The sequence below is a fragment of the Canis lupus genome, chromosome X, assembly GCF_003254725.2.
Source record: "Canis lupus dingo isolate Sandy chromosome X, ASM325472v2, whole genome shotgun sequence".
In the NCBI taxonomy this organism is placed as follows: Eukaryota; Metazoa; Chordata; class Mammalia; order Carnivora; family Canidae; genus Canis; species Canis lupus.
In genome coordinates, this window is record NC_064281.1 from 105,171,330 (window position 1) to 105,197,636 (window position 26,307).

Sequence of the window (26,307 nt, forward strand, 5' to 3'; positions counted from 1 at the left end):
AAAAAAAAAAAGGCTGGGCAGCCCCGGTGACCCAGTAGTTTAGCACCTCCTTCAGCCCAGGGCATGATCCTAGAGACCCAGGATCGAGTCCCACATCAGGCTCCCTGCATGGAGCCTGCTTCTCCCTCTGCCTGTGTCTCTGCCTCTCTCTCTCTCTCTCTCTCTCTGTGTCTCTCATGAATAAATAAATAAAATCTTTTTTTAAAAAGGCTGATGGGCCCTAGAAGAAAGGCATAGAACTGGAGGTAGGGAAACAGTTGGAAGCAGTTAAAAAGGCCAGGCTAGAGTTGATGGTTGAAACCAGGGCAGGGGTTTCAAAGTTGGAGAAGAGGTATAACCGAGAGGACTTGGCCATGACTGGCTGTGGGAGAAATCAGGAAAGGGTGGACTGATGGTAATACTTAAGCAAACTGCTTACTCTCTCTGAGCTTCAGTTTTCCCCACTCATAAAATGGAGTAATACCATCTACTTAACATGATTACTGTGAGGATAAAATCAGTTTTATTCTCAAACCCCTAGCATAATGACACATAGTAAAAAATAAACAGACACTCTATTATTGTAATTCTTATTAACGATAATTACAATAACCCTAGAAAGGGCTCCTAGATAACAGGTAGCCCAAGAGGCTCCTGATCAGAAAGAGACTTCCCCAATGTTACACTATTCGCTTAGCATGGGAGCCATGAATGAAAGCTCGATCTTCTCCCTCTTGTTGTTCCTCACCCCTCCCCCATTGTACTCTTTTCAATGATTGGCTGGAAGATGCTCCCCTCTCAAAGATTAAGGTGAGGGATGCCTGAGCAGCTCATTGGTTGAGTGTCTGCCTTGGCTCAGGTCGTGATCCTGGGGTCCTGGGATCAAGTCCCACATCAGGCTCCCTGCAGGGAGCCTGCTTCTCCCTCTACCTATGTCTCTGCCTCTCTCTGTGTGTCTCTCATGAATAAATACATAAAATTTAAAAAAAGATTAAGGTGAGATACCCATATTGTCAGCAGTCTTCTCCCACAGTGAGCAATGGATTCTAAAACAGACTGGTGGATCACTTCTTCCTACTCACTGTACTTAATCTGATAGCTTGACTTTCGCCTCTCTTTATTAAAATGGAGAGCTCAGTGTACATAACCAAGTAAATCAACCTTGCTATTTCTGCAGATGTTGGGATTTTAACTGTATCACTTCCCAAGAGAAGGAAATAGTATACAGTCACTTCATTATCATCAGAACAAACACAGCTGGGCTCTGACATGGTGCCACTCCTCTAACGCTCTGCTGGGCTACAGCTCCACTCAGGCTATTCAATTTCTTTAAAGGATATTTACGGCACTCAGTTAACAAACACAGGAGTAAAGCTTCTAATTCTGCAGATCAAGCCCCAGCCCCCCTTGAAAGCAATATAGGTAAGGATAGAATAACCATATTTGGGAAAGGAGATGGGAGATGATATCTAACACAATAGTTCTTCCCTCAAGCCAAGCAGGTATCTGGGTGGTAACAGGGTATGCCAACGGTCAGTACCCAAATGGATACTATTAACATCTGGGAATCCTGACATTAGTGTGGTTAAAATAACTAAGACTATTTATTTGAGTCAATTAAATAATAAATTCCAATCTATCTGTTCAGACGAGGATTCTCTGTAGAAGCAGATTAAAGCTGAATGGAATTTTAGAGATTAGCTAGCTTTGTGGTTCTTAACTATTTGGGGATGAGGGGGGCATAGACCCATTTATGGATCTGATTTAAGCTATGTGCTCTCTCCAGGAAAGAAGCCACAAATACCAAAAGATTTACAACCAATAACAGGGGTTTCAAGGACCCACTGCAACCCATCCATGGACCCCAGCTAAAGCTGGTGTGCTAGTCTACTCACCTCTTTGGAAAAATAAACTGTGCTTTAGAAAGGTTAATTTGCCCAAACTCCATTAAGAAATTACCCCTATATTTTAAGATGTGAATTACACATAACGACCCTAATTGGTAATAGCCCCTTACATAAATGTGTGTTTAGTGCTGTTTGGTGTAATATGCAATTTTATTTTTATTTTTTTAAGATTTTTTTGAATAATCTCTGCACCCAACATGGGGCTTGAACTCACAACCCCACGATCTAGAGTCACACATTTTTTCTACCGACTGAGCCAGCCAGGCACTGAACTAGTAGGGTAGAGATACAGGGAGAGACTCAATCCAGACCCTGGAGGGGCTTGCAGTCCACTGAAGGGGACAGACAACGCCCCCTCCCCCCCAGCCCCTTCCCATCCAAAGTACATTATTTCTAGTTTGGTCAGTCCAAGGGCAGAGGGAGGTAGCATGGAGCTGGAGGTAGGTGGGACAGAGCAGCATGGCAGGAAGACCTAGCCTAACCGGCAGGTTTGGGAAAGGATCCAGGGGGTTCAGAGGGCTTATTGCCCTCTGACCAGTGCTAGAGAACAACCACGCTGGAGCTGGAATCTACATATTCTGATTCCAAGGCTAGCACCTCTCCATGGGCTGAGCTTCCCAAGGTCTTTGCAGTTCGAAGACACTGGAAAAAATCACTCTTGAAAAAAAAAAATCACTCTTGAGAGCACAGCTTCCAAAACATCAGGAATAAAACCACCTAGCTCTTCACTTCCCAATAAATGTCACTCTCAGTTAGTAGACGCTCAATACATGCTAATTTGCTGTAGCACATGAAACTTAATTAGCCACAACTCAACTTAAACATGAGACAATTCATGAAGCCCACATGAAGCGGTGCCTTCCTACCGGTGGCCATGTTACTTCATTCAGATGTTCTCTCTCTACACTTATAAATTTTCTAATCTTGCTTTCTTTGTGTTCTGCTTTGGCCCTATGTATTTATCTCTTTTCTTTCCTGCTATGCTGGTAAGCAGGCCTCTGAATGGCTTGGTAAAAAAAGAAATAAAAAGGAAACTAAAGTGATTCTCAGAGCGACCATACAACTTATTGTAAGGACAAAGGCACACTTCTCCTGCAGCTTCACTGTCTGTACTAAAGATGTGTGGAAAAAAAGAGTAAGAAGTGTGCAGTGGGGGCTGGTGATAGCCACTTGAACTGACACAGAGGAGGCTGTTGGGGAGAGCTAGATTTTACAGGTTTTTCTTCCTGTCCTCTTCTCTCACTCACCTCCCCAATGCCAGCCATTCCATCCCCATATAGGTCCTGGGCATATTTAAAGCAAGATGGATTATGTCCCTTTGCAGAGTCTCTGGAGCTATACTGTTAGTGTTGTATTTAATATAATCTGCAATGTTCGTGTTTTCTTTGAGTATTGTTCCTTTTTCTGTTGAATGTGATTTTCACTTTGTTGAATCCTTGAATTGTTTTAAGAGATTTTATTTTTTAAGTAATCTGTACGTCCAACTTAGCTCAAACCCCATGACCCCGAAATCAAGAGTTGCATGCTCTACCAACCAAGTCAGCTAGGCACCCCTGAATCCTTTAATTTTTAGATGGCCTCTGAAGAACAAAATTTGCTGGGTAATATATCAGGGTATAACATAAGGCATAGAAGAGTTTTGATTTCTAAAACTGACTTCCACATAATTTTTCAGGATCAGTATCTGTCCTATCAAGTCAGGCCTACCTAGGGAGGGCATAAATAATAGCACTAAACTTAATTGTAATAATGAAAACTCTCACATTTGTATAACAACTAAAGCATTATCTGATTTGGGTTTCAATAACAACTTGAGATTTGGACAAGATGAAGACCATCCCCATTTTACAGATGAAGAAAACGAGGCTCAGGCAGGTTAAGTGGTTAGTTCAAGGTCACAGAGCTTCCATATGACAGAAACAGGATAAGAAATCAAAGGTAAAAGTTTTTCACACATGCTTAAACCCCTAAGATAAAAAATATCACAGCTCTCTCACCTTGACTTAAAAGTGCTAACAACGGCTTGTGAAAAATGAAAAGCCTTGAAGGAAGGCAGAATAAAAATCTGAGAGACAATCACTGATCTTTTATCTTCCAGACTTCAAGCCAAATCAAGTTCTTCAAAGAAAACCCAATAAAGCCCAGACATTTTCATCATAACAAAATAAATAATTCAGTCAGGCTTTAGAGGACTCCTGCATTATGATTGGCTATTTGATATATTTGTGACTTAGCCGCCACTAAACTGATTAAAGCTAACCTCGTTGACGCAGTTATGTCGACAGAGACTTTGACACTGACAGTTATGAATGGAAAGTGTAAATAACGATAAATAACTTGGAGCTTCCACATTTATTCCTAATGGAGGATTTAGCACTTCCAAAAGTCAAACTCCTGATAGGCTAAAAATTACAGCCTTTGGTCTGTCTGGCGCCAAAGAACAGTTGAGATTCATCACCTCTCCTCTCTTTAGGAAGCTATCCACAGAGCCTTGGGTTCTTCTAGGCAGACAGGCAAGTTTTATTTTAAAAATTTTTTAAATTAAAAAATAAAACACAATCCTCATACTCTTTGAGCTGCAAGCAGCTGTAGAAATTATCTGGCCTAACCTCACATTTTATATATGAGAAAACTGAAGCCCAGAAAAAATGAAATTAATTGTGTAAGGTCATCCAGTGAGTCATGGTGGAGTCAGAGCTACAGGCCATATCTTCTTACTCCCAGTCCAAGACCCTTGTCACTAGACCACACAACAGGGAAAATCTCCACCCAGCAGATGTACACGTCCTCTCTCTCTCCCTGCTTCTGTCTCTCTCTCTCCTCTCGTCTCTGTGTCTCTCCCCCATCTTTCTCTCACGCATGCACACACAACATCAATTCTGAATTATAATGGACCTATAGAGATAATTGAAACCATATTCTCTGTGCTGAATTACTATTGGTCTCAACAGAAACAGATTGGAGGAGGACTCTCACATGTGAAATTATATGCAATTTTTCAGTTTAAGTCCATCTCATGATCACAAATGAATGCCCTATTTGAAGGCACACCCGAAAATAACTAAAGGAAACATGCGCACACTCTCTGGTTTATCACTAGCACTGCTTCTAACATGTGCAGACTCCATTTTTGTTATAAAATCTACATGTGTGCGTTTGGATATGTGCAGAGAAAAAGTAGGAGACCTATTTTGACTACGGTCATCTCTGATGGTTAAGATTCTGGGTGATTATTTTGTTTTATATTTATCAGTATTTACTAATTTCTCTTCCAAAATTAACACCTATTCTTTGTGTAGTACAGTGTCAGCAGGATAACAGAAAAGGGATTATATTTGAAATGTTATAGTAAAATATTCACATATTAACCTCTTGGTATTTTTCAGGCTTCAAAATAACTTTATAACATAAACTCATGGTCAACTAAGTTTATAATATAAAACTTGTTCAATTAGAACTTCCCTCCTGGGAAACTAAAAGTTTAATCCTGATAATCATCCCCTGTCCATGTGTATATTTGGCCTGCAGAATAGGTAGGCCAATTTATTAAGTTACTGTCCCCAGATGGACTCTCATTCCAATTCCAGAGAAGCTAGCTCAACAAATAGGAGGTTTTCCTGGAACTTTCTCACTAATCTGAATTGATGAAGGAAAGGATAAGGTAAATTAGTGAAGTGTGATTTACAACTACTTTCCAAGAATAACAAACAGCAGCTAACATTTATTGAGCACTTGCTATGTACCAGGCATTCTAAGTTAAGTTTCACATGGGTCGTATCATTTCTTTCTCACAACCATGTATGGTTAGGTAGGCCCTATCATTTATTGTCTTTGTTTTATTTTTTTTAAGATTTATCTATTTGAGTGAGAGAGAGAGAGAGAGTGAGCAGGGAAGAAGGGCAGAGGGAGAAAGGGAAACAGAAACTCAACCAGACGCTGTTCTAAGCACAGAGCCCGACATGGGGCTCGGTCTCACAACCCTGAGATCATGACCAGAGCCGAAATCAAGAGTCACTTAACCAAAGGAACCACCCAGGTGCCCCTATTGTCCCTGTTTTAGAGATAAGGAAACTGAGGCTTAGACAGGTTAAGCGCATCTCCTCTAGGTTACAAGATTCCAGTTTAAGTCAATTTATTTCAGGATCTATTTTCTTAAACATGACACTACCATTTATTGTTTTTCCATACCTGGAGTAATTCAAACTTGCTAATAAAGTATTTCCAAGTAGAGGTTCTATCAGGCTTGCTTTAATAGCAAACCTCATTGTAATTAGCTAATTAATGGACTTGCTCAAGTCCTTCGAGCAGTTAAACATGGCTTCCTGCAAATCTTATAGACACTATTAATTTGTTTATCAGATTGTTTCTTCATAAATGGGATGAAAGTAAACTTCCATCCAAGTCAAATTATCACAATATTCAAATTAACAGAGCCAGAGTTAATGAGAGTTCACTCTAGATCATTAATTTTCGCAAAATATTTACCTCTTGCCTTGACTTTACTTCTGCCATTTCAGCATTTAAGGCCTGTATATCTAATGTACAAACATATGTTTGCACTATTATGGTTTTCCCATAAAGGGTTTCAAAATAAGAAGAGAAAGGCTAATCGTGGTCCTACTTAGTTGTGAGACATTTCTAACATAGTCTCTGAGGAGCAGGGCTTTCATAATTTGTTAAAAAGCCTAGTCTGATGCCAAGAAAATATACAATAAACTAAAGCACTCAAGTTGGCCTATGTAATGAATACTTCCATTCAATGTTCTTAAACAGTTCTCTCTTTTCTAAAAAATATTTTATTTATTTATTCATGAGAATAGAGAGAGAGAGAGAGAGAGAGAGAGAGAGAGGCAGAGACACAAGCAGAGGGAGAAGCAGGCTCCATGCAGGGAGCCCGAGGTGGGACTCGATTCCAGGTCTCCAGGATCACACCTTTGGCCAAAGGCGGGGCTAAACTGCTGAGCCACCCGGGCTACCCAGTTCTCTCTTTTTTTAAAGTGAGCTCTACATCGTGGGACTTGAATTCACAACCCCAAGGTGGAAAGTTGCATGCTTTACAGACTGAGCCAGACAGGCGCCCCAGTCCTCCCCCGTTCTTAAGCAAATTTCAATGTTCCAAAATTTTGGTGCTTGAATTAGTGCCACTCCACCCCACTCCCCAAAAACAAATAAGCATAATTAGGCTGCTTTGGTCTAGCCAGCCTCAATGTCTCTTGTAAATCATAGAGCTAAAGTTTCTTACCAGTTACCAGCTCCTAATCTTGATTCATTTGGGTCCCCAACCCAAACCCTCCCCTGTCTCCATTCCCACACTAGAGAAAGTAAGAACAGTGCCACCAACTTCTGACTTGGAAAATGCATGAAAATATAATCATTGCACGCAAAGCATAGTGAAATCCCTTGAGGAAGATAGCAGTGTATACAAACCAGAACTTACTACATCTTGAAAATACTGAGTAGTTCTATTACTATCTTCATATGTCTAGGAGAATATGGGTAGATGCCAAGAATTAGAGTTTAAGGGGTCTGGTTCAGTGTTCCCCTAAATGGGTTTCATCAACAAGGAAGTGACAGACCCACATGTCCCTCTAATATTGTGGTGCCCACATTTTAACTAGGCCAAGAAAGAGAGGCCCTGTTTGGTATGGCTAACTACTTATGGGAATAATTTCGCCTTACTACTAGAGCAAATTTATTTCAGTTCCAGATATCACTTTCGCCATTAACTTGTGAGACCAAAGGAGCATAACCGGTTTCCTTTCATCCCTGTCAAACTCAGCAAGTTTCTCAGGAAGCAAATACCATTTAAATCATTTTCATAATTCCAAAATGCCTGTAACACAAGTCCATGGTCTAATTATGCCACTTAAATTTGTTGAAGATGTTTGGGGTTTTCTTTTTTTAATTTCAATAACGACAGAGCCCAAGGGTTTAAAGCCCTAATAATCTAATAAACTTTGCTAAGTGAACATTGTAACAGATACGCCTGGATGGGATTTTGTAAATACCAGACAATTTCCCCTGATCTTTATCAGGGAAAAGAAGTCTAAATCTTTGGCAGGAAGAAATTAAATGTAGTGCAAAATAATAACATCTGGCCAGATTGTGTTTGTCAGTGTATCAGCCCCTTTCCATGTCAGGCTGGAAAGTACTAAAATGAAATCTGAAGAGTGTGTGTGTGTGTGTGTGTGTGTGTGTGTGTGTGTGTGTGTGATTCTTTGTGAGGCTGCCCTCCTGACTGCCACAGAATAGTCAGGGAACAGTTAACCCACACTAGTATGTCCCTGCAGAGAACTGTTTCACATCAGTGGAATTTGCAGCCTGTTGCCAAATAAAATTGGGGGGCCATTCTTGGGGTCTTTTATTTCTCCATTACTGTACAGATCCCAACAGCACTTTCCATTTTTCAAACTATGATCATGATCATTTCTAAAGGTGGGGAGGGGCACAGCGAGATGGAGAGAGAGAATCCCAAGTAGGCACCACGCCCAGCCATGGAGTTTGACACAGGGCTCGACGTGGGGCTCCATCTCACAAGCCGTGATCACAACCCAAGCCAAAATCAAGAGTTGGGTGCTTAACCAACTGAGCCACCCGGGCGCCCTGATCATGATCATTTTTATGAGTTTTTTTAAAGATTTCATTTTATTTATTTATTCATGAGAGACACAGGCAGAGGGAGAAGTAGCTCCATGCAGGGAGCCCAACATGGGACTCGATCCTGGGACCAAGATCACACCTTGAGCCGAAGGCAGAAGCTCAACCACTGAGCCACCCAGGTGTCCCTTTTTATGAGTTGTTAAGGCTTATTTTTATCTTCTAACTCCAAGGAAGACAATGTGGTTCAAGGAAAAAAGAAATGACTTTGAAGTTAGAAACTTAATGCTGCCACTTACTGGTTATGTGGTCTAAGGTGAATTGCTTAATGGCTCTGAACTTCAGTTTTCATTTCTTGTGAAATTGCAATAATCATACATAGCAGTACTGTTACTGTTATCAAGATTAATCAAACCTAGCACGTAGTAGACTTCCAGTAAAATAACCTTACTTCTCCTTCATGGAAGTGTCTCAGATAAGTTCAAATGTCTAACCTCATCAACTTTCCAGAGGCCTCTGACATTCAAGAAGGCTTAAGTTATGAGAGCATACACTATCTTTCCCTCCCATCAAAACAAAAACAAAACGCCTCAAGTTTTGAAATAACACATGTATCATGTAAGCATCTTCTCCTACCATAAGCCATCTCAACCATCTGTCAGAGCTTGCCAGAAAGAACATACTTTGTTTTTCTACTAATGATTACTTTGATGCATGAGATACTATAATTGTTTTTCTTGCCGCTCTGATTTTTTTTTAATCTGGCATTTAGAGAGGGAGAATTATGGTCATCTCATGGCTTAAAAAAAGTTTTCCCAATAAACAACTCTCTCCAGAATGTGTACCACAAAACTGTGCTAAACCACTGATTTATCTGATAGGCCAGTGTATCTGTTTCAAATATTAATTGCTAGAAAGAGTACTGTTTTTCTAGTCCCCAAGGAATAGGAGTGTGGACAGAAGGCTTTTGGGTTTTCCCCCACCTCCTACTCTGTTGGACAGAAACAGACAGTTTGGCCTCACTGAATGGGTTTCGTTAGCTACCCTTCAAGGGCGGGGACATGTGGAAGTAAACACACATACTACATCAAAGAATAGTTCCAGAGCCCATTTTCCCAGCTGGGAAGGTGGGATGGATGCCCGGAATCCATGCTCCAGGCAGGGATTGGTGGCAGGCAACATTTCGCCACCCTTTGAGCACCTCTCCAACTACCAGAGCACAGACTCCAGTGTACTTTTAGATCAAGACTACTTCTTACTACGTGACCAGAAAAGCCTCAGATACCAGGGAAGGAAAGGCAGTGCTGTTCTCAGTAAACATGAACTTATTCAGATTACTGGTCAGTATCCAGGTGTAGCTGAATAACAAAAATAATCCTTTAAACTTTGAAAGCATTTTCATATACATTACCTCTTCTGATCCTTAAAAGCTCTGGCACATTGGCAGGTCAAGGTATTACCTTGCACATACAAAAACAAATTCAGACACTAAATTACTTACCAATTTTCACATACCTAGTGTCGGAAAATAAAATAGAAAACATCTTTGATAATGCCAAGGCTGTTACCAATCAGTAAATAATCAAAGCATATATTGGAAACCAAAGAAAGACATTGACACATTTGACTGAAGGTGTTTTGAAACACCCCCCAAAATGAAAAATCAAATAAATCAGTAAATGCAATTCATAATACATAAAATGGGTTAGCAACCAGAATATACAATGAGCTCTTTAAATCAATAAGAAAAGGGCACCTCAATAAAAAAAATGAATAGCTAAGTTTTTCAATGATAAAAGAAAATAACAAAACTCACAAAATTAAAAGTACATATGACCATCAAGCTTCCCTAGTAACCAAAGAGTACTATTTTTCACCCAAAGTGGGGTTACTATAAAATGGCAAATGGTCAGGCAAATAGACATTCATATATTTCTAGTGAGTGTGAAAAAATAGCTACAACTTTTTGGAAGTCAAATGATCAATAAATGTGAGAAACCTTAGAAACTCTATAGCCTCTAACTCAGCAATCCCAGTTCCAAGAATTTATCCAGAGGAAATAATTATGTGTATAAATATTCATTCACATGAACACTATTTATGTCACCACAGTTTACTGAAAGTAACCTGAATTTCTAACATTGAGAAGGTTGTATTAATAACATATGAGATGGACCACATGACTAAGTACTATGTGGCCTCTAAATACTATACTTCGACTGTATTACAGAAATACATTATTGACACGGAAAGAAGGCTATATCACGTGAAAAAGCAATATAATCCATTTTTGAAAAATATATACATGACCTATATATGTATAATACTGAACCAAAGTATGCAAGATTATACACCAAAATGTTAATGTAACTATCCTTTGGGAGCTAACATGTAGGTCATTCTATTTTCCAGCTTTTTTGGGGGGGTCGTTTTATTTTCTCTAATATACATGTACAGTAGTCCCCCCTCCTTATCCATAGGGATACATCCCAAGACATTTTGTGGGCACCTAAAGCATGGATATGACTAAACCTTAGACGGACTCTGTTTTTCCCTATACATAGAATCCTATGATAGAGTTTCCTTTATAAATTAGGCACAGGAAGAGATTAACAACAGTAACTAATCATAAAATAGAACAATGACAACAAACTGTAAGAAAAGTTACATGAATGTGGTCTCTTTCTCAAAACATTTTATTGTCCTGTACTCACCCTTCTTCTTCCCATGACGAGGTGAGTCAGTAAGATGCCTACATGACGAGATGAAATGAGGTGGATGACATGGGCAGGATGCCATAGTGTTAGGCCACTACTGTCCTGCTAACAGCAAAGGGGGATCATCTGATCCTAGACTATGGTTTACCTCGGGCAACCGAAACCGTGGAAAGTAAAACTGCAAATTGGGGTTTGTAGTACTCATTTATGTTGTCAAAACTTATTTTTTAAAAAGAGAGTATCCTGAAAGAAAGTTTGCTCTGTTACTTTTACGTGCCCCTTGTAATCAGGAATGATGCATGAGAGCATATTTAGAGAAGCTGACAGGTATCACAATTCTCATGACTCTTGGTCACCAAATGTAAATCTATGGCTCTGAGCCTTGTTCACGGTGCTGTGTGAAGAGCCTAGATCAGACTGGAAGAAAAGACAACCAGCAAGTCAGAGACTGGTGAGGCCATAGGAAGAGGCAGCAGCTCAAGATATGCGTAAGATATTTCATCTCAAAATGGAAAGCTTCAACCTATTGTCTACACTCATAAGATCTTATATCTGAGTAGAGTTCAAAACCTAAAAATAGGGGCACTTTGGGTGGCTCAGTTAGTTAGGTGCCCAACTCTCAATTTCAGCTCAGATTATGATCTCAGGGTCATGAGATTGAGCCCCACATTGGGTTTTGTGCAGGGCATGGAGCCTGCTTGGGAGTCTCTCTCCTTCTCCCTTTGCCCTTCCCTCCACATTCAGCTTGCTCTCTCTTTTAATTATTTAATTAATTAAATCAAACCTAAAAAATGCTGCAGGCAATAGGTCGTATTTTTTCCTATTTTGTCATAGTGGTACTTGCTAGAGAGGAAGCAGAAGAGCCGGAAATCTGTTTCTGTTAGTGCTACATATCTTAATCATGTATATGTGTAGATGTGTGTGTGCCTGTGTGTGTGTGTGTGTCTGTGTGTTCAAACATTTACTCTCTAATATCTCACCTGAGGATATAGCAGTGAGGTAGAAAACAGGTAAGCCCTACCCTCAGAGAGATCATTCTCCAGGAAAAGAGACCCAAAATATCCATACATGTGTCATTATGAACTTGGTAAGCATTAAAAAGGAAAAACACAGGATCCCAGGAGAGTGAATACAGTAGAACCTGGTCTCATCCAATAATTACATTTCAGTTAATTAGGTCCAGTACTAATGCTAAAGAACTTCAACCAAAAGAGGGAAGCATCATATACATCCTAGTTTCATTTAATCATTTTTAAAAAGATTATATTTATTTACTTATTCATGAGAGAGAGAGAGAGGCAGAGACACAGGCAGAGGGGAAGCAGGCTCCGTGCAGGGAGCCCGATGTGGGACTTGATCCCGGGTCCCCAGGATCACACCCTGGGCTAAACTGCTGAGCCACCTGGGCTGCCCTCATTTATTTTGTTCTCCCTCCCCTCCTGACGTAACCCAGTGAAATCAGAGTCTGCCATTGCTGGTTAGATCATAAGACTACATTAACTCGTTCAGACCACTAGGGGACCATTTAGAAAGTGCATACTATTTAGTCTTAAATATACACACACATACACACACACACACACACACACCAGAGAAAAAGGAAGAAAACACATTGAAATATGATAAGCGGTCTTTTTCTGAATGATAGGATTAGGAGTAGGTATACTGGAACATTTTTACGTGAATAACTACATTAAAGCATAGGAAAGCATCTTTTAAAAAGTACACATGCCAGATATCTGGCCATCAATACTGCAAAGCGAAGATATTCCACCTCGTCTACAGTTATGCTGACAAACATACAACAGAGAATAGCAAAACCAATGGCCACTGTGCATTTGATTCCTACAGACAAGCATCAGGCTGAGCTCTTCATAGCTCTCCTCTGATTTAACCCTGCTTTATTAATGGCTCTGAGAGAAGTGACTTGCTCCAAGAGAAGCCATAAAGAGAGGACTTAGCAGAGCTGGGACTTTGACTCCAGCCTGCCCGAAGCCAGAGCACATGTCTGTCACACCATGCCCCTCTGCATGTCTCCTAGGCACCTGGTCCTTTCAGGGAGGTGGGGATGGCTGAGATGCTACAAGGCTAGCCAGGGAGGCCAGTAAGACTGGTATCTGGTAAGCGATTAATAATGTTCAAATTTTAATTTAATTGAGAAAAAGATGTGCACTGATTTACCTAACTCCCTCACCTGCCCTTCTCTTTGATCAAGAGCCATGTCTGTCTAGGGAATTCATACAATCTCCTCCAAGAACCTCTTACCCTTTAGTTGGAATTAATCTCCAACCTCCCACTCCCATACAGAGGCGGGTTTCCTGTGAAGCTAATAAAACCTAAGCTGCAGGGACCCACACTTGCAAGCCTCCACCTGGAAGAGGCACAGGCATTTTGTAGTTTTCATTTTGTCTTCTTTTTCTTAAAAAGGGCCCCCAGATTAGATAAGCTTTGGGCCCCACCAAATTTGAATCTACCCTTACTCATCTCAGAAAACTGTGAACTATTTCTCAACAGCATTTCTCTTAGGATGCTTTGTACCTGAGTTATGTATAAAAGTTTTGGTTTCTAGAAGTTGAAGGTAAGCAGGAAGTACTATTTCTTTGAATCTCCCACAATGCCTGCCTCCAGACATGCTAGGTACTTGCTCAGCAAATGTGCTTTAATTAAATACAACAGAATTCCCTTGCAAGAAAGCAGGGTTAAATTGGGGAGGTGGCCCATGACTGTGAAACAAAATACACAGAGGCAATATATAACATAAAAGGGCCCAGGCTCTGGAACTAGACTTCCCAGGTTCAATTCCTGCCCCTGTCATTTATTGGCTGACATGAAACAAATCACAGAAATCTCTCTAAAACCCCACTTCCTCAGAGTAAAAACGAGGCTAATCATAGTATCAACCGCAGAAGACTGTCGTAAGATCGATGAGACAATGCCAGTAGGACACTTTGAAAGAGGAGACTTTCCATTCATCTCCCACTGACTTAGCACGTGTTCAGAGAGGAGGTCTGATTCTTGGCCCAAGCCCTCAACTTCTCCACAGCTACCCCACTTGTCCTACCTATCCCCAGGGAGACTCACTCAAACCTGGCCCAGATGACTCCAGAGCCTGCTCTCTTAATCATCACACTCTGTAGCTGGACTGGGTAGCAAAGGAGGAGTCCAAAGGCATGAAACTTAGTCCCACCTTTGCTGGTAGTCTAGGTGTGAGCTGATGGCGCCTGGAACTCAAATCAGAGACGAGGCCAGTGGGCATCACTATGCATTCCATGTGACCACTGAGACTCAGGGAGGGCAGAGGGGAAAGGGGTGCAGGGAAGAAGGTGTGAGGTGAACATGAAGGAAGAAACGAGACCTGGGGACTGACTGTAAGCCAGGATGAGGAAAAAAGGAGGGGTACAAGGGCACACCTCGGCCCCTGGAAGCCTCTCACAGTTAACAGGAGGAAAGGTGTTTTTAATTTCTATGTTACCACTTCCAGCTTAAAGGAAAATCATTTCTACCTCTACTCTACTGACAGGAGAATTCAAATCTCTCAAACATATGCTTCATTACTTCAATGCCAGGTACTGCAACTCAGTGAGCAGAAAGAGGAGGAGGAACATATGTTTTCAGAAAGTAAACAAATCCCAGTAGGGGGGAAGGGCGGAGAATAATCACTGGAGGCAAAAGTGGTATTTTTCCTGGAAGCTTCTGGAGGGCAGGGACAATGTCCTTTAATTTGCTTCGTTGGGCCCACTAGTGAGAAGGTGGGCAGGAGCATGGCAGCCAGAGCCCTACTGCATCGAGCAGCACGGGCTAGGGTAAAGAGTTAATCTGTATAATCTCCTCACCTCATGTTGGCCCCAGAACAGTCTCCACCCGCACACTGAGTCATTTTTCTAAGCTCTTTTTATTAAACAGTTTTCAGCCTAATGACTGATTTTCTAAATCAATAAGAGGGCACAGTAAAGGTTTACAACTCCCCCAGCCTCTGGCTCTGTGAAGGCCACAGAATTTTGAAATCGCATTGAATCCAAGAGTTCTAAGTTTAAAACCAAAAGGACTTTAAACACCCAGCTTCCAATTGTTTTTCCGATGGCACTAATAATTAAAGAGTCGCATTTTTAAAGACTTTGTAACCAAAATGTCTCTTGAAGTCAGCGCCATAAAAGTACCCTAATTAAAGCCAGCATCTTCTGGGCTCTGATGAGAAATTCACCCTTTTATAATGGGATTACTAGAGCTTTGCTGTACAGATGAGTGGTTTGATTAATAATTTACATTTTTGAGGATATATAACCTCACTCATGGTCATGGTTTGCGTTCCTAAAATTCTTCTATCCAGTTTAATGTTATTGCGTTTAGCCCTGGTAAATGAATTAAGTCCTGATTAGACATCAATGTAATTATTCCCTCCCCGTACGTTATTTTCAAAGAAGGAAGGGATCTGACAGAAATGGCCGGTGGTCTGAGTCAGGGACTTGGTGGGGCTCAGCCTGCCCGGAGCTGGAGAACTGTCAGACCAGTCAAGGAGAAAAATTGTGAAATGGAGAAAAATTGCTCGGTGCTCGCTTAAAACCCCCACAACATTATAAAAACTAAATTAACAAATGATTGAATCTCAAAAACATGTTTATCAACATTCGAGCAATTATTTAGTCACATATTAACTGTGAAGGAAAAGAAAAGCTTTGCTTGAATAATGTCCCTAAACAGTTATTTCAAGCATAAATGACTGGAGAAATTGCTCCGAGCTGATGGAAAAGGGTGTTCTAACCAAGGTCAATTTTATTTAGGGGGAGTGGGAGAGACAGGAATCTGACAGGGAAAAAAAATAAAAAGTCTAAGAACTGCCAAGAGCAGATGGAAATGGGGAACAAGGGAGTGAAGAAACAGCAGCACAGAAACACTGTCCCCACCACCCCCACTGTCCCCCACTATGCAGAGACATCATGTTCATCTCCTCTGTAGAAAGCAGGTAGAAGCAAGCCTTCCAACGCTACCATGATAACGTGGGCCAGACGATGCAATTAAAATATGGCCTGAAAAACACATGTATGGCCCAAATATAACAAACCCTTCCCCATCTAGCCGCTTGTTTGTGTGTAAACTATACCAGCTAGGGGCCCAAAGAGAAGCTTTGGGAAGCTGGAAAAAAGGCTTGCTCCCGGCAGTATTGACATTTCGAACAGTACAGCTTCACATCTGAGAATGTACAAAAAAAAAAAAAAAGACTTTTTCAAAGGCTACCTTACCTAAGTGCTCTCTCACCTGTGCACTGAAGCTGTTTTGAGTAGCATCTGTAGGTGGCAAAAGTGGGTGAACTACATCGTGACCTCCAGCTCTATCTAGACTAATGTCTATAATGGTAATGTGCCATTTATCTGGCACCACCTGGGGTAAAGCAGGCCACATAAATGAGCTGTCTAGATAATAATGCATAACTACTGTGCCTTACGGTTTTCACGATGCTTTCACATACATTATCTCTACCTTAAGAGATAAACAGGACCATAATTATCATACCCATTTTGTGGATAACAAGACTGAGGCTAATGGAGTCTCAATGGCCACCCAAAGTCATAAAGCTCACCAATGCAGAACTAGCATCAGAACTTCAATGATCTGACTCCAAGGCCAGTGTTTCTTCCATTGCCTTTCAGCTCCCCACAATATGTTTTAGCCACTTACAATGAAAATGTTAAGGAAAATAAAAATGGCGAAATATTCTGATCTTTTTTTTATTGATTCACAGCCATCACTATGGTCACTGGTTGTTGGACCTACTATAACAGAGGCTACTGAGGCATGTAGGATGGACCCCTCCACTAAATGCTCTCCAGACTGTCTATTCAGTAAGCTCCTGAGTCCACTTGTATGTCTTCCCCCCCTTACTGTCACTCATAACTTCTTGCTGCTCATATGTACCTCCCCCTCTGGCATTCTTCCATAACCCTTCCACCCAACTCCTTATCTACCACTGGCTAGAAAACTAAAAAAATCAAGCTGGTAAAGATCACACATAAACTTAGAACAGTAGTAGACACTGAATGAGGACCTGAGGAGCTCTCGACTAACTAAGCAGGAGCTCCATGGCATTTCAGGAGCACAGAGAGGTCTTCCGCTTGACCACTATATTTCTCCCCTCTGAAGAAGCCAGTTCAAGTTGTGGGTCGTGCAACTTCCAGAAAAGCTGAAGAGTCTGCTCTTCCTCAAAGTCAGTGACACCTTGGGGAAGACTGGAATCCTCCAAAATTCAGAAAAAAAAAAAACCCTCAACATACCCCCCAAATACTTCCTGATAGGACAGGGAAGTTAGAATGGCATTCTGCAAGGAAAACAGAGCTCCAAGCTTGAAGGTGTAGTGGTGGTGGAGAGAGGATGAAAAATACAGAATTCGATCCCAGTTTTCTGCTCAAGGACCACAAATCCTACAACTTCCTAATTTTGTTTCATCTCAAGCACACCAAGAACAAGGAAGACCATGTCTTCCTTGATGATGGCTTGGAAGAAGCTGTGGCATCAATGAGTTTCCTCATTGGAGATAATTACAGTAGAACCTCAGAGAGCTGCTGGGAAAATTCAATGAGGGAATTATGTAAAACAAAGCATCATATAGTAGGCACTTAATAAATTACCATTAGTATTATTATCATTGTAATCATTATTAGGTCGGGGAGAAGAAAAAGAGAAAAGAAAATCTTTTGGCAGAGGTTTTCAAAAAGAATTAATTAAGCAGAAACAAAAAACGATTGTGCTGCCCCATTTTACTAAGCACATCCAAGTAAATTAAATTTAGGAAACGAGGCAATGCAAAGACTTAAAATAAAGAACAACTTTTTTTTTAATGCTTCAATCATTATCAAAACAACATTAGCAAGAGAGCACTCCAACTACTGTAGCAAAGGGCCCCGGGCTCATTTATGAGGGCAAAGGCTTCTTGCAAATGAAGACATAAAATCCAAATCGAGGCAGTAAGAATTGCTCGTGGAAGTGTTCACATGATTGCAGAAAGCATTCACAGCTTAAATACCTCCAGTCTAGACCTAGTGAAGGGATCCTAAAGAGATCGTGGATATAGGCCAATATCAACATGAGCCTTCTTCAACTTCATGTGGTAGAGAAAAGAGCTTGCATCAAATTTCATATGAGTGAAGTATGGGAGCAATGATCTGGTCTACCAGAATCTTGGGGAAGGAGTATATGTTAAGGAAAAAATAACTGTGCCCTCCCAAGTTCAGTTCATCAGAATAATAAGTAAGTATAAGAGGGGGCAGCCCCAGTGGCGCAGCGGTTTAGCGCCAGGGTGTGATCTTGGAGACCCAGGATCGAGTCCCGCGTCGGGCTCCCTGCATGGGGCCTGCTTCTCCCTCTGCCTGTCTCTGCCTCTCTCTCGCTCTGTCTCTCATGAATAAATAAATAAATAAAATCTTTAAAAAAAAAAGTAAGTATAAGAGGGAAAGGGGGCTGCTGTCTTGTTCTAAGCAATCAAGAATATAACATCTTGCCTATGTTCACAATTTGAGAAATAATATATATTTGTGTGTGCGTGAGAGAGAGAGAGAGAGAGAGAGGAGACTGGGGATACAACTAGTTCGTGCTGCCCCACACTTTCCAGCCTCTGTTCACATAACTACGGTTCACCCTCCACACTAAGCCGATTAAAATCTGGTCAGAACTTGCTTTCTTCTAGTCTTGTGTTGCTCCGGGCCTAGGAAACACAGTATGCAAAAACACAGGACTGGGCAGAAGTGGGAATGCTTGACACCCAAGGCCCTCAGATGGGCAGCCATGTCAGCTACTCTGCATGCTGGACTAGCAGTGACATCATTCTCCTGCCCACCTCCAGCCAGCCCACAATGGTACAATAACATTTGTGGGTCTAGTCACTCTAAGAATGAAACAAATTACAGACACTCCATTCTGAAGAGCACCTGACACCCTGAAGAGTAAGATTCAGCTCTCTGCTTCAACCCAATTCTCATGTCCCATCACTTCTTACCACCCTACTTTCAGCCAGCAGATTAGCTCCAAAACCAATCTAAGAGGTACATGAATGGTACATGTATTTTTAAAATCAGCTTAAATTATTCATTCTATTGCCAAATTGTTAGTCTCGACAAACTCTTCACAAGAGTCTGACTGCATAAATAAGTGAACAAATACTTCACGCTTATATACTGTACTTCATATAATCAAGCCAACATCCCCTGAGGCTTTGACCCAAGAAACTATTACGAATGCATGCTTTTATTAGCTAATTTGAGTAATTTTCTTAGTTAATTCTAAGATTCTCCTTGTAATACACAAAATAAGCTGTAATGAACCTACCTTACAATTCAGAGAGGTTAATCTTTATCAAGGTGCCATAAACCTAAAAATTTAGAATGTCAAGTCATCAGAAGTGTTATTTTTCTATCTGACTCCAATTCTCTGTAGAGCAAGAAAAAGGTAGCTGATATCCTGTGCCTCAGGAAATACAGAAGAAAGCCTCAATATCTGTAATTAATTTCCCCTCCCAGGGGTGCCTGGGCTCAGTTGTTAAGCGTCTGCCTTCAGCTCAGTTCATGATCTCTAGGTCATGGGATCAAACCCCGCATCGGGCTCCCTGCTCAGCAGGGAGTCTGCTTCTCCCTCTGCCTCTGTGCTCTCTCTCTCTCTCTCAAATAAATAAATAAATAAATAAATAAATAAATAAATAAATAAATAAAATCCATAAAAAATAATAACGCCCAGGAGGTAGCATACCAAGGTAGTTACAAGTATAGACTCTAAGAGCTGGGCCTCCTAGGTTCAAATCCTGCTCTCACCATTTATTAGTTGTGTTCCCTCAGGCAAGTTACTTAACCACTATGTGCCTTGGCTTCTCATCTGTTAAATGGGGATACCGATCATAAGGCTTACTTCATGGGGTCAGTGTGAAGATTAAAAGAATACATACTTATAAGAGTACCTAGCACATGGTGCCACAGAAGTGCTTGATCTCACTACTCTGACGGTGGCTATCATCATCATTCCTAGCTGGGTCTTTGAATCAAGGGAGGTACTCTTCATCGTGCTGAGATATGCCTACAACTTAGCAAGGAGAAATGGAATTTCTGACCCATTCTGGCAGTGCCACAGCAGCTTCTTTTATAGCTACCCACAGATATAGTAAGAACGAAGACTCACAAAGAAACAAGAGGTAACCACTCACACAAATGAGAAAACATAGGGCTATCGAGCCAAACTCCCCATCCCTATGGAAATGGTCCCCGTGGTCAGAAGGAGTTCATGCACATTCCACAAGTATCTAACCCATGCCTAGAGAAAACTGGTATTTAAGTAAACTCTTTTGTTTCTTAAACAAGTCTTAAGGCTCGGTGAGAGAAGATATATCATTTGCCCTCTCTGTGGGGTATTTGTAGCTTTTGCACACAGGTAATCTGAACATCCTTGGATGATGATTTTTGATGATGCTCACCTCTCCAAAGAGTGAAATGCAGCTTCTATAAAAACTGTGTTTTTCCTGCAACAGAATCTCTCAGTGGGAGGTTTCTCTAACAAGCATTAATGCTGGCACGGTAATTTGTGAATTATGCTTTAGCATCTGAAAGCCCAGTGCGCAAAGGAATGATGCCATGGAGAAGCACATCTAGAGTGATCCCCAGAACTCACCTTGGAAGACTGCGGCATTCTGGATAATCAGGAACTTCAGCTCCATGCTTGCAGACTGAAGCAGCTGTTCTATATTCAACCGTGCTGTCAGCTGGTATTTCTCTTCCATCTTTCTTGAGCAGCATGTTGGGCCCTTGGGGAGACACACTTGCAAATCTGATCCTGAAACAAATAAGGTTTTCATAGTTCTGTAAACACGATGTCACACACACACACGAAGTGAACAAGGCAAAAAATGCATTTTTTTAAAAATACAGTAAAATCTTGATTATTTGAAATGAGTGTTTATCTTAACTAATCCCTGCTTTCTCCCAATTATCCTGATGCCTGCTTCTTTTCGAATAACCATTTGAATTAATTGCCTAGGTTTGACTCATAAATTCTGCATAAAATAATTTATAGCACTATGTAGACGTCATTGAACACCAATATTTAATTTGTCCATTAAAGATTAATCTTTGCTCTGACGATTTATTTTTTCTTGATTATAATTTATGAATGAGAGCACAACCAAGAAGCAATTTTCAAAACTCCAGTTATGATTTCCTAATGAAATGTAGGTCTGCCAACCCAATGTGGCTTTTTGGGATAAATGATTAAAACAATATCATATCAAAGCTCTGCAGTCATTGTTAACTAAAGGTCTGGGGTAAGATTTACAGAGGAAACATCCAGAGGACAATATTAACATTCAGATAATCATCAAAATCCCTACAACTACAATATCCTAACTGTATCCAAATTCCAAAGGCTGACCTCTGAACTCCTGAGCTACTTCCTTACTACCTCACTTATGATGCACAGTGCTTTTTTATTTTTGTAGCTCCATAAAATTTGCCAAATGAATAATCTCCTTGCTTATTCCAAAATTAGGAAATCAGAACCTCTTCTCAGTCCTCATCCAATGTGACCTTTTGCAGCATCCCTCACAGTCAACCGATCTCCCCTTCTTTTTTTTTAATTTTTATTTATTTATGATAGTCACACAGAGAGAGAGAGAGAGAGAGAGAGAGGCAGAGACACAGGCAGAGGGAGAAGCAGGCTCCATGCACCAGGAGCCCAACATGGGATTCGATCCCGGGTCTCCAGGATCGCGCCCTGGGCCAAAGGCAGGCGCCAAACCGCTGCACCACCCAGGGATACCCCGATCTCCCCTTCTTAAAAAGGCTCTTCTCCTCCCTTGTCTTGGTGAACCTACCCCCCACCCCCCCAACACACACCTACTGCTATGGCCACTTTTGTTTGCCTTTTCATGCTTCCTCTTCTTCTATCACTTGTCATTGACTTCTATCACAATGTCATTGACTTTCCCCCACATTCTACATCTCCCCTCACTCACGATCTCATCGATACCCATATGACTACTGAACTCCCTAACCGAACCCTCACCTCTCTCCTGAGCTCCAAAACTCCATATCTGTAGCCACTCCATGGGAATCTCAAATTCAGCATACCCAAAACTGAACTCAATGTATCTCACACACACACACACACACACACACACACACACACACACACAGTTCCATCTCTTGTGTTCTACGTCTCAGTTAATGATCATCATCTGCCAAGTTTCCCAATGATTGAAATCTTTGTCATTCTCAGCTTTTCACTAGTGACACAACACATTTCTGCAACTGTGGAAGTCATCAGCATATGAATGAAAATTGAAGCCAGTAGAACAGATGAGAGTTGTTCAACAGATATTTTATTGGGCACCTACCATGTGCCAAGCACTGTGGATATAGCAGATATATAGAGACACAAAAATACAAAGTATATATATATATATAAAATATATGTTGTATATATGTACAGTTTGTGTATATAGTGTGTGTATACATAAACTACACACACACATATAGTCAAGTAATGATAAGTACTACAGAGAAAATAGGACTAAGGAAGGAAGGAAAAACCAACTGTGAGATATGAGATATGAGAATGAACCCCAAAAACATTATGCTAAGTGACAGAAGCCACATCAAAAAAATTATAGAGATCCCTGGGTGGCGCAGTGGTTTGGCGCCTGCCTTTGGCCCAGGGCATGATCCTGGAGACCCAGGATCGAATCCCACATCAGGCTCCCAGTGCATGGAGCCTGCTTCTCCCTCTGCCTGTGTCTCTGCCTCTCTCTCTCTCTGTGTGACTATCATAAATAAATAAAAATTTTTAAAAAATTATATATTCTGTGGTTCTATTTATATAAAAGTCTACCAAATGAAAATTAACCTATAGTGATGGAAAGCAGTTCAGTGGTTGTTGGGGAGGGAACACAGGGCAGGGATGGGGCAGGAGTGAGGAAATTTGGCAGAGTGATGGATATATTCATAATTTTTGTTGCAGTGATTTGTCTCATGGCCATATACGTGTCAAGATTATCACATTATACCTTTAAAATATGTACCTTATTGTATGTTAATTATACCGCAATAAAGCTGTTAATTTTTTTTTAACGCTTAAAAACCAAAGGGAGATAGTGTAGGTAGTGGTGGCAGTAACAATTCTATTTATATAGTGTAGCCAGAAAAGGCTTCTTTCCGTGATGCCTGGGTGGCTCAGCAGTTGAGCATCTGCCTTTGGCTCAGGACGTGATCCCAGAGTTCAGGGATCAAGTCTCACATCGGGCTCCCTAATAGGAGCCTGCTTCTCCCTCTGCCTATGTCTCTGCCTTCTCTCTGTGTCTCTCATGAATAAATAAAATTTTTTAAAAGGCTTCTTTCCTAAGGTAACATCTGAGGAGAGATGAAGGAAATGAGGGGGAGTACCATGATTTTATATCTTCCACCAACACTAGCAAATATTAGGGTTCAATGAATATTAAATCCAATCTTCCTTCTCTTCTGGAACTCCCATTGTACTCAGACTCTCCCTCCAATCTCATTTTTTGAGATCCCTCTGTGGTGGCCATGAAAACACGCATCTCAGATCTACTGTGCTATGTGTGACTGATGAATGGCCCCTGCTGCTGCACTCTGAACTCACCACCACATTGTACCCAGGCCACAGTCTGCAGGGGCTGCCCCAGCTGATGACGGAGCATAAAAAGATGCTAAGTCCTGCAAAACACAGGACTTCCCTGAAAGGGATTTGGGCTCAAGGACTCCCCATTGACCTTGACAAAATGTCCTTAAAACTGTACTGCAATCAAAGATTCTTCCCACTCTCCCTTTCTTCTCTCCCTCTCTCCTCCACAGGGTCAGACTTGCACCACAGTGTGAGGGTTCTTCCAGCATCCTTCAGCTCCCTGCTAATTTTCCTTTACAAAGGTTTTCCCTGAGAAGTCCCTTATGCATCTGGTGCCATATTGGCATCTGCTTCTTGGAAGACTCAATCGGACTCATCTTCTATGTCCCAAATATGGCACTAAGTGGTGGAGGTACCTCTTCGAACAAGAAAGACATACATGGTCCTTATCCACAGAGAGAGCTCACTGCCTAAAGGGGTTAACAGAGATAAAAACCTAATGCATAAGAAGTGAGTGTAATAAAGCAACATAGTTAGCCAGGATGACAAAATGTATATATGGGGTAGAAGGAAGACTCTCCCAAAGTCCTGGAAGGTCCTTGGCAAAGTAAGAGTCCATAATAAATATCAAATCTACTGAAGTAAGGCTAGCAAGCGTATGCAGACATTCTAGACAGCTTTGCAACAACTAAAGTTTTAAAATATGGGGGGGGGGGGGTGCAGTGAGAGACTAGTCCTAAGTGACCAGAAAATTTATTTTTATTACATCTTATTTCCCTAGGAATTCCAGTTAATCATGACCTTAATATATGTATCCAAGTTTTATTTTCTTAATTTAGGAATGAAATTCATCAAGTGTTGCCTTACATGACATCACTGTTGGGAGTCCAGGGTATGGTCTTCGAGCTCTCCCTTCCCCTTCCTCAAGGGAGCTGCTGACAAAAGTAGTAAACGGAAAGCACGGACAATACATACCACCAAACTGAATCCAGCACTGCAATTTATAGCACTGGATGGAAAGGTGATATTTAATGTGTCAAAATACAATTTGGGGTCTGGAGACACAGAGTTCAGATTTATCTCCTATAAATGTCAATCTCATATACAAGCCTTAAACTGATTTTAAATACGGTCCAAGCTTAAAGGCTTTATGATTACCTTCTGAAAAAACAAAACGGAGTACGTTCTAGCTCACTGTGTTCTTTCTACTTGAGGTTCACAAAATGTAATGCTATTCTAGGAGTAGTAACTGATGCAGTTTACTAGACCATGAAGGGGAAGAGACCCCTTCGGAAAGACTGGCTGATCCAGATTTAAACAAGGTTGGTGCGGACACATGTATAGATAGGAAAATCCTGCAGAGCAGATACTTGCCATATACTAAGTTCCTGTCCATTTAGCAATGTCTTTTTATTTTCTTGGTCAATTGATGCCTAAGTCATGGGTGTTTAAAATATCTGCATTTGAATACATTCTTAGAATTAAATGTTATAAATAAAATCCTCTGTGTTTCTACATTTCCACCGGTGAGGACTTCCAGTTCTTAGGAATGGTAAGGTTTATTTGGCAGGGTGGGTGTTGATAGTGTTCCTATTGCCACCAGCTCTAGCCAGTGGGAATCATAAAATAATGGGGTTCAGATCTTTCCTCTGTGAAGTGCTGTGAGTTGTTAGATATTAGAAGGTAACAAATTACCACTCAGTGTGCCTGCAGAAACCCAGGACCACCTTGTTGAATTACCATGACACCAGTTTGGTTTGCCTTTGACATGATCATTTATAAAGTAACTTAGAGCTTGCCTAGTGTGCCCCTTCCCTGGGTTGGTCAAATCTTATCCTGGTAAAACCTCCCCACTACCTCAAGAATTAGCTGAGCCAAAAGTCTTGAAAGGAATAAAACATCAAATGAGAATTGGGAGGAAATATGTCAGACATCATGAAGAAATGTATAGGTTATATCCAGATATAAGAAATTTACATGTAGCAATGTTTGTCCTCCCTCCCAGTTACCACTGCCTGATTAATCAATAAACCAGTACAACTGATCTGGAGGCTAAGAGTTAGCCATATATTTGAGGAAACAAAACATCTATAAACTGAGATGAATTCAGAATTTCCAAGCCAGGAAGGAAAGAAATAGACACCAACGGGAAAAACATTTTAAGTAAATTTCATGTAACTCAAAGGCAGCTTAAAATAAGCTCCAGCACAAGAGAACATAAGGAACAAAGTGGGCCAGGAGAGCTAGACATGCCTAAATGAAATGACAATAATGAAAGATAACCGTTTCAGTGCAGGAACAGGTGCATGAAAGAAACAAAGCAGAACACCAAAACCAAAAGAAGTAAAGAATAGAACTAAGAGAGGAATCCTCGGCAATGAAACAAAGAATTACTCTGGAAACCAAATCTCAAGTGGGATGAATAAAAAGTAACCAAGGCAAATGACTAAGTAGGTACACAGAGAACTGTTACATACTTGTCTGAACCAAAGCAGAAAGGCCAA

The 26,307-nt window shown here is 41.0% G+C and overlaps 1 protein-coding gene across 1 annotated transcript in view; it reads right to left on the bottom strand.

Annotated features, from left to right (window-relative positions):
• GPC3 (glypican 3) overlaps positions 1 to 26,307 on the bottom strand; it is a 441,034-nt gene that overhangs the window by 386,962 nt on the left and 27,765 nt on the right. The window contains exon 2 of the mRNA XM_025431385.3: positions 20,840 to 21,001. Within this exon, the coding sequence (XP_025287170.1) occupies positions 20,840 to 21,001 (162 nt within the window). The remainder of the gene's footprint in view (positions 1 to 20,839; positions 21,002 to 26,307) is intronic.